The sequence below is a fragment of the Lipotes vexillifer genome, unplaced genomic scaffold, assembly GCF_000442215.2.
Source record: "Lipotes vexillifer unplaced genomic scaffold, Lipotes_vexillifer_v1.1 scaffold634, whole genome shotgun sequence".
Lineage (NCBI taxonomy): Eukaryota > Metazoa > Chordata > Mammalia > Artiodactyla > Lipotidae > Lipotes > Lipotes vexillifer.
This window is the reverse complement of record NW_006781096.1, coordinates 1,644,063-1,657,010: the sequence shown is the minus strand read 5'-3', so window position 1 is coordinate 1,657,010 and position 12,948 is coordinate 1,644,063. Positions and strand designations below refer to the sequence as shown.

Here is a 12,948-nt window from a genome sequence, read left to right as displayed (position 1 = left end):
TTGCTCTGGACAGCTCCTTAACTGAGACGTTTACCTTGCCTGCAGTGGAAAAGTCTTCCATTTTTCCTTCATAGTACCCATTTCTTCCAAAGATCTTATCCTGATTTATTTTTCTCCTACAAATCTGAACTTGACTGGAAAAACAACCCCCATAAAACAAATAATTTTTGTTTTTATTATCACCTTAGCTTCTTCTCTTCCTTACAGGTGCCATCTATATAGCTTATACCTTGCCTAAAACAACACTGTATACTCAGATTATTACTTTTTATTTTTATGTAGCTGGTACTTTTTAGCTTAGACTAAATCTAAACTGCTAACTTACACAGTTTGCAGTATTTGGGTTGTTTTATGATTGTTCCTTTTTGAACTTCTCATCCTTAAACTTTCACATTCTATCTTCAGAACATAAGGATGTGGCATTAATTTTCTCATCCTTAAGTGAAGACATTCTGTAAAATAATTTTCTTTCAGTTTAGTATATAATCTTGATTTGGTGTGTGATTTCTGTAGTAGTTTATTCTTGGTTTTCCCAGGATCTTGCTCCTGGGTTATACTTAAAAGTTCAGGTGCTCTTATACTTTGTAAGAGAACTCTTTTTGTGGTTTTGTATAGAATATATCCAAATTCAGGTCTCCAGTAGGGATTTCATCTCACAAATTACTTTTCACAAGTTACTTAAGTGAATCTGGGTAATATGCACATTAGTTTAAATTAGATTGCCTGATATGTAACAGAATTTTGGACCTTTAACAGTTGGGAAAATTTTTTTCTTTTAATTATTCTCTGAAAGAACAGTTGAGTTTGTTCATAAAATTAAATGGCAGGATGAAGACAGAAGATTAAATATATGTTTACCTCTTAATTTCTCCCAGAACTCTAGTCAGTGGAGTGGAGTAAATGATCTAATTTTTAAAAGGAGAAAAGATAAAGACCCATGAAAATGAGGTCAGAAAGTAGACAGTAGCAACAGAATTTTGGAAGCTGGAGAGTAGGTGAATAAATGGTAACTGACTTAGCAGAACTGAGAAAGTTAATTCCTGAACTGGGAGTGGGGGAAGCTGAGAGGCAACCCAGTATGCACAACTGAACCTCTAGAAAATTCTAGGTCGAAAGCTCCAAGCATTTCTGAAAATGGGGCTAAAACAGGAAGGTTGGTTGAGAATCTATATTTAAGAATGATTTAAACCTATAGGTCCCTTCTCCAACTCTAAACAAGCTAGATCATTGCCCTTCTACTCAGTGAAAACCTAAGGCTTATTATTCACTGGAGGGGTTTAAAATGGAGTCTCTTGACAAGGAAAGCATACTGATAGCAAGGGCATTAAAAGAAAATCTATCCAAAGATTAGTTGGGAGTTTGCCACTATGGGCTATGGCAGGGATCAGCAAACTTTTTCTGTAAAAGACCAGATAATAAATATTTTTGGCTTTGTGGACTACATGGTCTGTGTCATGAATACTCAACTCAGAAACAGCCGCGATTCTACAACATGTGGTAAATGAATGGGTGTGTGCTTGTGTTCCAATAAAAACCTTATTTACAAAAATAGGCACAGGTCAATTAGGGCCATAGTTGCAGACTCTGACCACTACATTGATGTTGCATTCATCTTTTCTCAGAACTAGAGTTTAGATTCTTAGCTTATTCCTGTATACATTTCTCAAATCTTCTGTCTGACATATAGAAGTCACACTTTTTATAGTGCTCTTGGTCAGTATCAGCAGTTCACACATACTGAAAAGCACATGTGAGCAGAGGCCAGCTAACCATTCTGGGAGATATGATAATGAAAGAGACATGAATAATTTCTTCTCTTCACCATTACTAACAGCCCCAGTAACCCTTTCGTGCTTATTGAAACACAAAAGTCAGTGTTTTCATAGTGTAAATGATTATGTAAGATCATGAAGCTAGATTTCCCTGAACAAACATAAAAGCTACATATTATGTATTATTGGTTTGTTTTTAACGTTTTTGATGAAGAATAACTGGTGGTGGTCACTTTCTTCATTCCTTTTTTGGGGGGTAACTTTTTGTTTTGATGCATTTTCACATTTACACAAAAATTGCAAAAATATTACAAGGAATTCCCATATATCTTTTATCCAGGTCAGCAATTATTTACCTTTTGTCTCATTTGCTTTTATTCTCTCTATATACGTATTTTATTTTTTTCTGGACCATCTGAAGATAAGTTGGAGCTACTGTGACCCTACATTCTTAAATAGTTCAATGTATTCACTAAGAACTAGGACATTTTGTTACTTAACCACAATACAGATATCAAACTCAGGGAATTTAACATTGATCCAATACACTTAACTAATCAGTAATCTGTAGTTAAATTTCATTTCTTATCCCAATAATAGTTTTCCTAGCTACTCTTTTTTTTTTCTTTTGGCTGCGTTGGGTCTTCATTGGTGTGCGTGGGCTTTCTCTAGTTGTGGCGAGCAGGGGCTACTCTTGGTTGCAGTGGGCAGGCTTCTCATTGCGGTGGCTTCTCTTGTTGCGGAGCACAGGCTCTAGGTGCACAGGCTTCAGTAGTTGCAGCACGCAGACTCAGTAGTTGCGGCATGTGGGCTCAGTAGTTGTAGCTCGTGAGCTGAGTAGTTGTGGCTCACGGGCTCTAGAGCACAGGCTCAGTAGTTGTGGCACACAGGCTTAATTGCTCCGTGGCATGTGGGATCTTCCCGGACCAGGGATCAAACCCGTGTCCCCTGCATTGGCAGGTGGATTCCCAACCACTGCACCACCAGGGAAGTCCCCCTAACTATTCTTATTTCTGAGTCCAGAATTCAATCTAGGATTACACATGGACTTGTTAATCCTCTTTAATGTGAAATAATTCCCTACACTTTGTGTTTCTTGAGCTTCACATTTTTGAAGGTCATAGGTCAGTTATTTTGAGGAATAAATATCCTTCAATTTGAGTTTACCTAATGCTTCCAGAATATTGTATTTTTGTTTCTCTTAAAATTGGTTTTAATGTGAAGACATTCTTAAAAATATCTATTACTTGGAAGCATTTCCTCCTTTCACTATGCTGGTCCCCAAGTTAATATATACAGTCCACGAACCTTTAAAATGAAAAAAGAAGAATCTATTCTCATTGATTTTTTTTTTTTTAGGTCCCTGCTCTTATCCCCCTATACCCCACCTTTCCCACCATCTTGGCTAACTAGGAGTTCTGATCAGCTTTTTGTGTGCTCCATTCTTAAGTATAAGCAAGGAGTAGAGAATTGCCAGACTAATATGAAACACAGAATGAAACAAATGGGGAGAAATACACCTTTGAGAAAGCAATACAAGGATATGAAACTTAAAGAAACTGTGACTAATAGTCTAAGAGAAATAAGAAAATAAATAGTCAAACACATGCCATTTAAAGAAATATTTACAAATATGGAAGAAACAATTTTAAGTAAAAGGGGTGGAAAGGAAAATTAAGGAAATCTCAAGTGGAACAAAAAGAAAATGAGAACATATGAGGTTCAGTATTTTAATAGGAGCTTTGTTTGCTAAACAGTAGATTAAACAAGATAGAAATTCATCTACAGTAGTAGAAATACTTAAATGATATTCATAGTATGTCACTTATTACTGTGCCAATTTAAACATAAGCATGATATAGTAAACTGCATGTGCTAGAAATATGATGGCTGTTCACATTTGGTTTCTTACCATACTTTTTTAAAACTTAAAAATATTTTCATAACTATTATTTTATTATCTCAAACTTGGGTAGGATTCGGCATGTGGCATATTATTTGAAAGGTGTACAAAGAGCCATTAAAGAGTTTAGGTGACCTGCCTAAAACCTGTGATCTTTACACTGGACACAAGACTCACACATTACATTCTTGTTGCTAAATTAATTTTCAGAAAGTGATTAAACCTGCTCAGAAATCGAAATGTTTTAAAAATCAGGTAACTACTATGCTTTCTTAATATGTAATATGTGCCTCTAAAGCCATTGTAGCCACTGATGACTCTGAATGCTAGAAGCAGTTTGGTTCTAACATGCTGTGTCCTTTTTTCCTCACATTGTCCTTTGCTTATAACTTTTGGACAGAGGAAAGAAAATTTTTTTTTTTTTTTTTTTTTGCGGTACATGGGCCTCTCACTGCTGTGGCCTCTCCCGTTGTGGAGCACAGGCTCCGGACGCGCAGGCTCAGCGGCCATGGCTTACGGGCCCAGCCGCTCCACGGCATGGGGGATCTTCCCGGACCGGGGCATGAACCCGCATCCCCTGCATCGGCAGGTGGACCCTCAACCACTGCGCCACCAGGGAAGCCCCAGAAAATATTTTTAATTTTATTGAAAACATGGATGAGTCCATTTAACTAAATAACCTCTATATAGTAAGCTTTGAAAACATTGTTTCCTAATGGAAGACTTGAACAAATGGAAAGAGATACCTTGCTTTCACACTATATTTAGAAGGCTGAATACAGTAAAGATAAGATTATTTCACAAATTGGTTTACAGATGTGATTTAGTATTAGTAATCCCTATGGGATAGTTTGATATGAAATTAATTCTGAAGAATCAGTGTTATGGAAGAGGATTCACTGCATAATAAATTTCTTTTAAAAACCTAGAATAAAGGCATGGTACGTAGTAGCACTACATACATGTTGACTTCCTATGCTGTCTGTCACCTGTCCATCCACATCATCCATCTCCTCAGTCCACTCCTCCTTTAGTCATGCTCAGACTTCTCTTCCCCATTGAAATTCTGCTTATTTCTCATTGCCGAGTCCTTCATTAGGCCTGCTCGGTTCTCTCAAACAGATCTCACTTCTCTCTACTTTCTTTTTCACACAGCACTTTGCTTGTACATTGAATTTACTCAGTTTGAGCTAGCCTTTGCTGTGTATGGGTCTTTCACTAAGTCATCTTGCATTGGATAAGATGTATGTTTTATTCATGCTTGAATCATTATAAGTCATTTCTAGTCTAGCTCAAATATACTGTAAATATTCTTCTGTCTACCAGTATTTATGTACATAAACATAATATAAATAGACCCATTAATAAAGCTGTGGATAAATACTCTTTCAGGTATTATGTATTTTTAAAAAATTCCTCTCAATAAAAATTCTGTTAACTGTGACCTTTATATTCAAAGTCCAGCCTCTAAAAATCATATTCTTGTATTGACTTTACCCCTGTGGCTTGTCCCTAAACAGTTTTATTTAGATGTGTCAATATTAAGCAATTTATGATCTTTGACCGTCTTTATCACTCATTTAACAGACGTTTATTGAGTATCTGCTCTGTGCCAGACACTGCTAGACTGTGGGGATCTGACAGTGAAACTAGGCATGGTCTCTTTAATTGAGCTTACTATATTATAGGAAGACAGACATTAACAGAAAAATGTAGTACTTAAAACTTGTAATGTGTATTCTGAAGGTAAATAAAGGATTTGATGAAGATGTTAACATGATTTAAACTGAAAGAGGGTTCAGAAAAGACTGCTTACTCTGAGAAAGTGTTACTGAGACCTCAATGATGAGTAAGAAATTTGGGGCTAGAGAAGGTAGGGGAGATATGCAGGGAGAACATTCCAGAAAAGAGATCATAATGTGCAAAAACCCTGAGCAAAAAAGAGAGAGAGGGTTTGATGTAGTTCGAAGAGCTCGTGGTTACTTTATACCTGGAGCTGGAGTATACAGGCGTTGAGGCCAGCATAAAATGATACCAGAGCGTCACAGTACTGATTTATAACACACATGTAAATGCCGATGAACACAGAGCTACTATGGGTCAGTTAATATCCTAGCACTAGTACATAGACGCTCCGTCAATATGAAGGACCTTGAAAAAATATTACTACTTTAGCTTATATATTTTGTAATTAACAATTTTGTAATCATGTATAAATATTAGGTTTTTTTTTTTCAAAGCATTGAGCTTATGCTAGCTTCCATAAATTTTTACTGTTTGGAGATACAGATATAGTTTGCATGTTTCTAACCCTTGAACTTAAACAAGCCAAACTGACTCAGACCTTGAAGCCATTGCCATTGTTATTCCCGCCTAAATGCTTTTCTTCCCAGATCTTCCAGTTCCTCCTCATCATTCAGTTTTACCTTAAATATGTCAAAGAAGCCTCCCCTGACCAGTAAATGCTTACAGGTTAGGATTTGTTCACATAATTAAATTGTAAGCCCAAGAGAAAGTACTGTTTTCTTCATTTCTTTTTTTTTAAATATACGTAATAGTTCCTAACATGGTAGTTCAGTAAGTTTTTATTGAAAAAAAAATGTTATTTTCTTTTGGAATGAGTTCATAATCTAGTAGTAATGCCAAAAATAAATGTATCACTTAACCACTAGTGCCTCAGGATTCTGCCTTTGACTATCCTATTCTGTATCTTCTCCCTTAGCAATGTCAGTCCCTGTTATGCCATTGGCTACTGAGGCCTCTTCATCATTTGGAGTTTCTCTCCTGATCTCCTAACCTGTATCTCCAGATATGCCTGCCTGTCTAGTATCACCTGCATGGCCCATGTAATTCAAAACTAGCATATCTCCTCTCTTATTACATTTGCCTACATATACACCACCTTAGGCCAAGCCAATTCCTAGTCTTCTCTCCAGGCCCACTGACGTGGTCTCTTCTGTGAAGTCTTCTCTGATTCATGATAAAGACACATCCTAACAGTTTAATTTTGCTGACATTTATTTAGCACACATGATGCTAGAGTAACAAGGATCACCTCATTGCCCTGAGAGTCTAGAACGTGTTAAGGACTGTAATTTGTCCTGGTACTATTCTGCAAGATTTTATGTTTCTCTAGCAGTACTCAGCAGCCTGAATAAAGGGGAAGAAAAGGCCAGTTATAAATAAGATTGTTCTGTAGTTGGGTACTGGCTAGGTAAATGCAGCAGTGGAAATGAGTGGGATTCATTAACCCACAAGTCTTGTGAGGTGAAGACCCATTGGAACAGATGTCATCCAGACTGGAGATCTTCAGAGATGCACATTATTATCTTCAGGTCTACGCTGAAGCCATAGGAGAAAGTAAGGCTGACCTCACAGGGATTAAAGCTGAGGGCAGAATACCTAAGGAAGTTTCAGTTACCATTCCAGCAAGAGAATTAGGAATCAGGATTGTCAGCTTTCTTCTCCATGTATGTATGCCTTGTATTCCCCATTGCAATTATTATTAAAATGAAAAAGGATCTCTTGCTACCCTTTGGTGGTTACAAGAAAGTGGGCTGTGAGGAGACTTCATTCCAATCCACAGCAAGTCTAAGAGAAACAAAACTTCAAGGATAGAGCAAATAGTGGCGGTGTGAAAGAGAAAAGGAAATCAGGCTGAGTCCCTGGGGCTTTGGGAAACAGATTCAGACTAGAGTGAAGTAGGTTCAGAGGATTAGTAGAATATGAGTTTGGGTAATTCCCCCACCCCGACCCCTACTTGCATACAAGATCTAATCTCTTAGTTTAGTCTTCTAGTTTCTTCTTCTTTTGCAATTTCTATATCCCTCTTTACGTCACTTCTTTACACATCTCTCTCCCCAGTTACACTGATTTCCTTCAGGGCAGGAGCTGTATTTTAATCATCCTGATTCTGTAGCACCAGTACAGTACAGAAAAGATGCTTAAATAAATAGAAATATGAAATGTATAAATTATTATAACAAGCCCAAAGCCACGTGTTACAGATGGTAATGTTATCAGTGGTCAGTGTATCAGTTAAGTCACCTGTAGGTCTTTATAGGAATTGCAGAACAAGCAGTCACTTTGCTCCCTGTTTAGCTGTTTTCTTTAAAAAAAATAAATAAATCTAAAGTGCTAATGAGAGCTCATTATTTTAGGTGATTGATGAGATTTATCGTGTGTTGAGATATGTCAATTCTACCAGAGCCCCTCAGCGAGCTCATGAAGTGCTTCAAGAGTTAAGGGATATTTCCTCCATGGCAATGGAGTACTTTGATGAAAAGATTGTTCCAGTTCTAAAGAGGAAATTACCAGGATCAGATGTATCTGGAAGACTCATGGGCTCTCCTCCAGGTATCTTTTGTTTATAATACGGTCAGTTTATAATAATGTTCATACATAGATTTGTAACTTGCTTCCCCCCACCACCACTTAACTGTGTATCTTGAACTTTTCTGGGTCTGTAACTGTATCTGCAACATAATTTTTAATGACAGATTGAGCTACAGACCATAATTTATGTAGCTGATCCACTGCTGTTAAGCACATTTGTTTCCAGATTTTCAGTATTTGAACTACACTCTGAAGAACAATCTTGCGGCTAAATCTTTGTACATATCCACAACTTTTAACTTGGCATAAATTTATCAGAGCAAATTGCTGAGTGAAAAGCTATGTATATGTGAATGGTTTTTGATGTTTCTGACTAGTTAGTATTCATTATCCTATAACAGAATCAAATATACCAGACAAAACCCAAAAAATTCTTCACGGAAATAACCAGTTAATTATTTCAGCCCCTGGAGTATCTGGCTGCTACTTTAGAAGACAGGCTGCATACGGCTGTTTTGAACATTCCTAGAGATTTGTGTCCTTATCTACTGAAAGAATGAATTGTTCAGTATCTTCAACTCTTGCAAATATTTTAAATCTGGGAACAAATTTTTAGTAAAATATTTTGTTCAGATTAGCTAGCTCCCTGGAGTACTCGGTGGGGTAACTGAGTGGCTGTCTGTAATTTAATAATAAAGCTTACAGCATCTCAGCATTAACACATCTGTTATTTATTGAGTACCTATTATGCGCACAGCACTGTACTGTGTCCTGTGGGGACTAAAATGAAGTATGATACATGGTGTCTTCTCTCAAGAATCTTACTATTTCAGAAGGTAAGACATATCCAGACTTAAATTATCATAGGCAAGAGAAATAGTTTAAAGGCGTGTCCATTTAAATATCAAGTGAGTAGCAGAGAGAATCTTAAGGAAGATACAATCATTGTTGGCTGGTCTGATTGAGACTTCACAAGAGGTGAGAATTGATCTGAGCCTTGTTAGTTGGCTGAAGGTAAGCAGAGAGAGAAGGAAGAATGCATCAGCTAAGGAAAATATTCTGAGTATTTAAATGTATAAGGAGAAAATTAGCAAGATGGGTTTTAGGGTGTAGATGGATCCATCTGGACCTTTTAGAAAAGCTTCAGGAGATAGGGTTTTAAAAAAGTAGGTTATTAGTTTAAAATAGTGATTTTTATGCCCATGTTACATTCTATTATTACTAAAACAGAATACAGAGCCTTCCTACACCATGTCAGAAGTTCTTCCTGATCATCACATGTGATGTAACCCGCTTTTTGATGGTGTCCCTGTTTGGCTAACGTTGAAGCCTTTGCATATAACTAAGTGCAGAGAGGATTTGCGAACATGATAGGGCTGTACTTCTAACTCAGGTGTTTTATGTTTGCTTGTGTGAAATAATTCTACTCTAATTTTACTACTTATATTTTCTTACTAGGTCCTAAAAATGCTTTATAATATTTTAAATCCAAGTTTATGCCATTAAATGCCCATCTCCATTTGCTTGCATTCCACATATTGCCACATGAACATGAGAATCAGAATTCAAACTCATTTATAGTTAAGACAAGGTGTCTGATTAATCCATTAGATCAAGTAGATTGCAAAGAAGAAATTTTCAGAAGTGATATTATAAAGGATATTTCTATTTTTGAGTAAGTTTAATTAATGAAGTATTACTGGTAGTGAGGCATTTTAAGTGATTGACCATTTTAAACGATTTCTCCACAGTTCCAGGACCTTCTGCAGCCCTGACAACAATGCAGCTCTTCTCTAAGCAAAACCCTTCAAGGCAAGAGGTTACCAAACTCCAGCAGCAGGTTAAGACAAATGGTGCTGGGGTGACTGTTCTCAGGCGTGAAATTTCTGAGCTTCGCACCAAAGTGCAAGAACAGCAGAAACAGCTTCAAGACCAGGACCAGAAACTGCTAGAGCAGACCCAGATCATAGGTGAACAGAACGCACGGTTGGCAGAGCTGGAACGCAAACTGCGAGAAGTAATGGAAAGTGCAGTAGGAGACTCTTCAGGGTCTGGGCAGAATGAAGAGTCTCCTCGGAAACGCAAAAAGGCCGCAGAAGCCATAGACTCTCTTAGGAAATCTAAACGTCTCCGGAATAGAAAGTAAACCAGAATGTGCTTCTAGCTCCAGAGGAAGCCCTGACTTCGTAGCTTGAGCAGTTCTGCATATCAGGACACTGTGAGCAACGTGGTGTCCCTTAGCTCTAGGCTTTCAGAACACAACGTAAAGTTGAACTCTCATGGTTGGGACAGTCTTTTCCCGCTTCTCCTGGTTGAACTGATGCGCAGAATCCTTTTATTTTGCAATAGATTTGTACTAACCAGACCTATCCTATCATGTTTTGAGAAGTTAACTTTATTTCTGTGCAGATAATGTTTAAAGCAAGTTTATCTGTTTCTGCATATATGCACATTACATAAGGATCTTAAACCAGTCTTGACAGACTAGAAGTTAAGTTTAATACATAAAATGTCCTGTTCACTTGAAAGAAAAGACCTACTTTTTAAATGGACAGTATCTTTTTTTTAAAAAAAAAGTTGACTTTTTGTTATAAGTGACCTTTGTCTGGAATGTCTGAAGAGTAGTAAATGCTTTTTGGTATTGAAGTAATGGGTAACTAAAAACGGACTTCCATAGTATTGGCTGTAGAAGGGGCCTCTACAGTATTGACTATATTTTTATAAACTACTGGCAAGGGACTTACCCAGTTGTTAATATACATGTTTTCGGTTCACTTTTGGGGCCATGTCCTACCTTTGCATGGATGGATGCATGCATTGCCTAGTCAACTCACTTAAAAAGCTCTTGCACTGGTATTGATCTTGAACCTCTACACTTCTCCACTTTTTAGAGCAGTGTCTTAGTTCATTTAAGCGCTTAACATCTTGCACCACAACAGCTTGCCTCTGGGGGCGGGGTGGTATTTGTATGTCCATTTGTCCTCCAGTTTTACAAGAATAAGAGAGTATTAAAGCCCATTGCTTTATCTGTTCTCTCTAGGGTTCAGGTACACTGGCTAAGGCAGAACCCCACTGATGTCAGACTTCTGGCAACTAGTACTCTTCCTTACTCACCACTGTGTATGCTCATTGATCAAATGTGGTCATGACCAGTGGTATAAGTAGGGAACCCAACCTGTGGGATGCAGTTTTGCCATTGAAAGAAAGTTCAGTAAAGAAAATTATACTATGAAAAAGCATTTTGATCCTTTCATTTCTGGGGAATGACCTGAGGGAAGCTTTTTAATATTAATTTCAAGCTTTCCTTATCCTTCAACTTTAAAGCTTTAATTTCGTTTGCACTCCTGTTTTGAGCTTGTAACTGGAAAAGCATGTCTTGCACTGTTCAACCTTCTAAGTGGTCACTTTAACAACCTCCAAATTGTGTACAGTGGTTATTTTCCCCACTTGTATATTTTTGAAACAGTCAACTATTACTGTCCTAGTTTTATTTTAATGTACTAAATTATGTAGTCATTATTTGCCTGTTAAGTTCTTTTAAACAACTGTTGCCTTGGGCTTCAGTTATTTAAGGTAAACTTAGGTGTAGTATAGAATACTATCCCTTTCCAGGTGGGAGTTTGACACCTGTATAAAACCTAAGGTTTTGGTAAGTACCTTAGTTGAATAAAAGCACAAGGTCACTACCTTTTTTTATCTGTCCAACATGACTTGGTTATGCATCCTTGAGATTAACCTCACCAAATGAAACTTTTTCTTATCAATCTTTAACATTGTCCTTACATAATATTGTCCTTAGATTTTGATCAATTCTTTGTCTAACTTTGAAACTCCATTTACAATGTAGTATGTTTTCAATGAAAAACCATAAAATAACATCCAAGTGTTTTCATGGTTTGTTGGGAAGGTAATTTTAAAATAAACAATTTCCAAAAAACATTTGTCAGCCAAGGTCATCCATAAAAGTCCCTGTCTGGAACTCATTTTCTCAGCAGGTCTCATTTGTTTAATCATAGGATTCAGCCATATTGTCACAACTTTGGAGGAGGCCTACTGGAATACTCGTGGCCTTTAATAGTCTGCTTTCCTGGCAGTAGGAAGACTTTTAAGTAACAGAGTACATGTTTACAGGCTTACAAAGGGATATAACCTCAGAGGATCTTTTTAATAGTTGTTAATGAATTATTTAAAGTTCCCTGGGTCTCTTTTTAAACTACATCTGGATACCCTAAATGTATCTATAGTCTCAGTTAACATGGTATTTGGCTTCCATAATAAGCACTATTAAAAGATATTCTGTTTCAAAATCCAGATTTCTACAGTATACACTTTGTAGTCATCTGCCCATAAGTTTAATGAGTTGCACTTGTTAATGCATGAATGTGGCATAACAGTAGGAGATAAAGCACTACAGTTTGTTTTAAGTCTTAAATCTTAACTAGCTAAAACATGTTAGGATGTTGCCTTGGCCCATTTGATAGCTGTTATACTTGCCTTTGGGTAGTATAACGGTATTTAAGTTTCAACAAATCACAAAATATTTCCTTCACCTAAAACTGCCATATGTTACAGGAAAATTGTAAATTAGCCTCCCAAGAGAGAAACCATCTTGCCCTGGATTATAGGTCGGTAATTTAAATGCTGTATGTTAATATTGTGTTGTCCTAGAACAACATTTTATAAAGTGTTCCTGTCATCTTCCTTGGCTGTCTCTCAGAGGAGACTTCTCTAATAAGTCATCCCACTTACGAATTGATTATGGTGCAATACTACACACAGGTACCATGTGGAAGGGCCTATGGAAGAAATGGAGAGGACTGCCTCCTCGCCCCCAACAGGATTCTCAGCTTATCTCCCATGTGGACTTGGCTTGGTTTTCACATATTCTAAATTATGTGTTATTTTAGAACATGAGGATATAGAACCTGGTTTTTGTTT

At 37.1% G+C, this 12,948-nt stretch overlaps 1 protein-coding gene across 1 annotated transcript in view; it reads left to right on the top strand.

The window, feature by feature from the left end:
* Nucleotides 1–11,947, top strand: part of FBXO28 (F-box protein 28) — a 28,651-nt gene extending 16,704 nt beyond the window's left edge. Inside the window, exons 4-5 of the mRNA XM_007454483.1 lie at nt 7,836–8,031; nt 9,762–11,947. Of these exons, the coding sequence (XP_007454545.1) occupies nt 7,836–8,031; nt 9,762–10,156 (591 nt within the window). The 3' untranslated portion in view covers nt 10,157–11,947. The remainder of the gene's footprint in view (nt 1–7,835; nt 8,032–9,761) is intronic.
* Nucleotides 11,948–12,948: the final 1,001 nt, after the last annotated feature.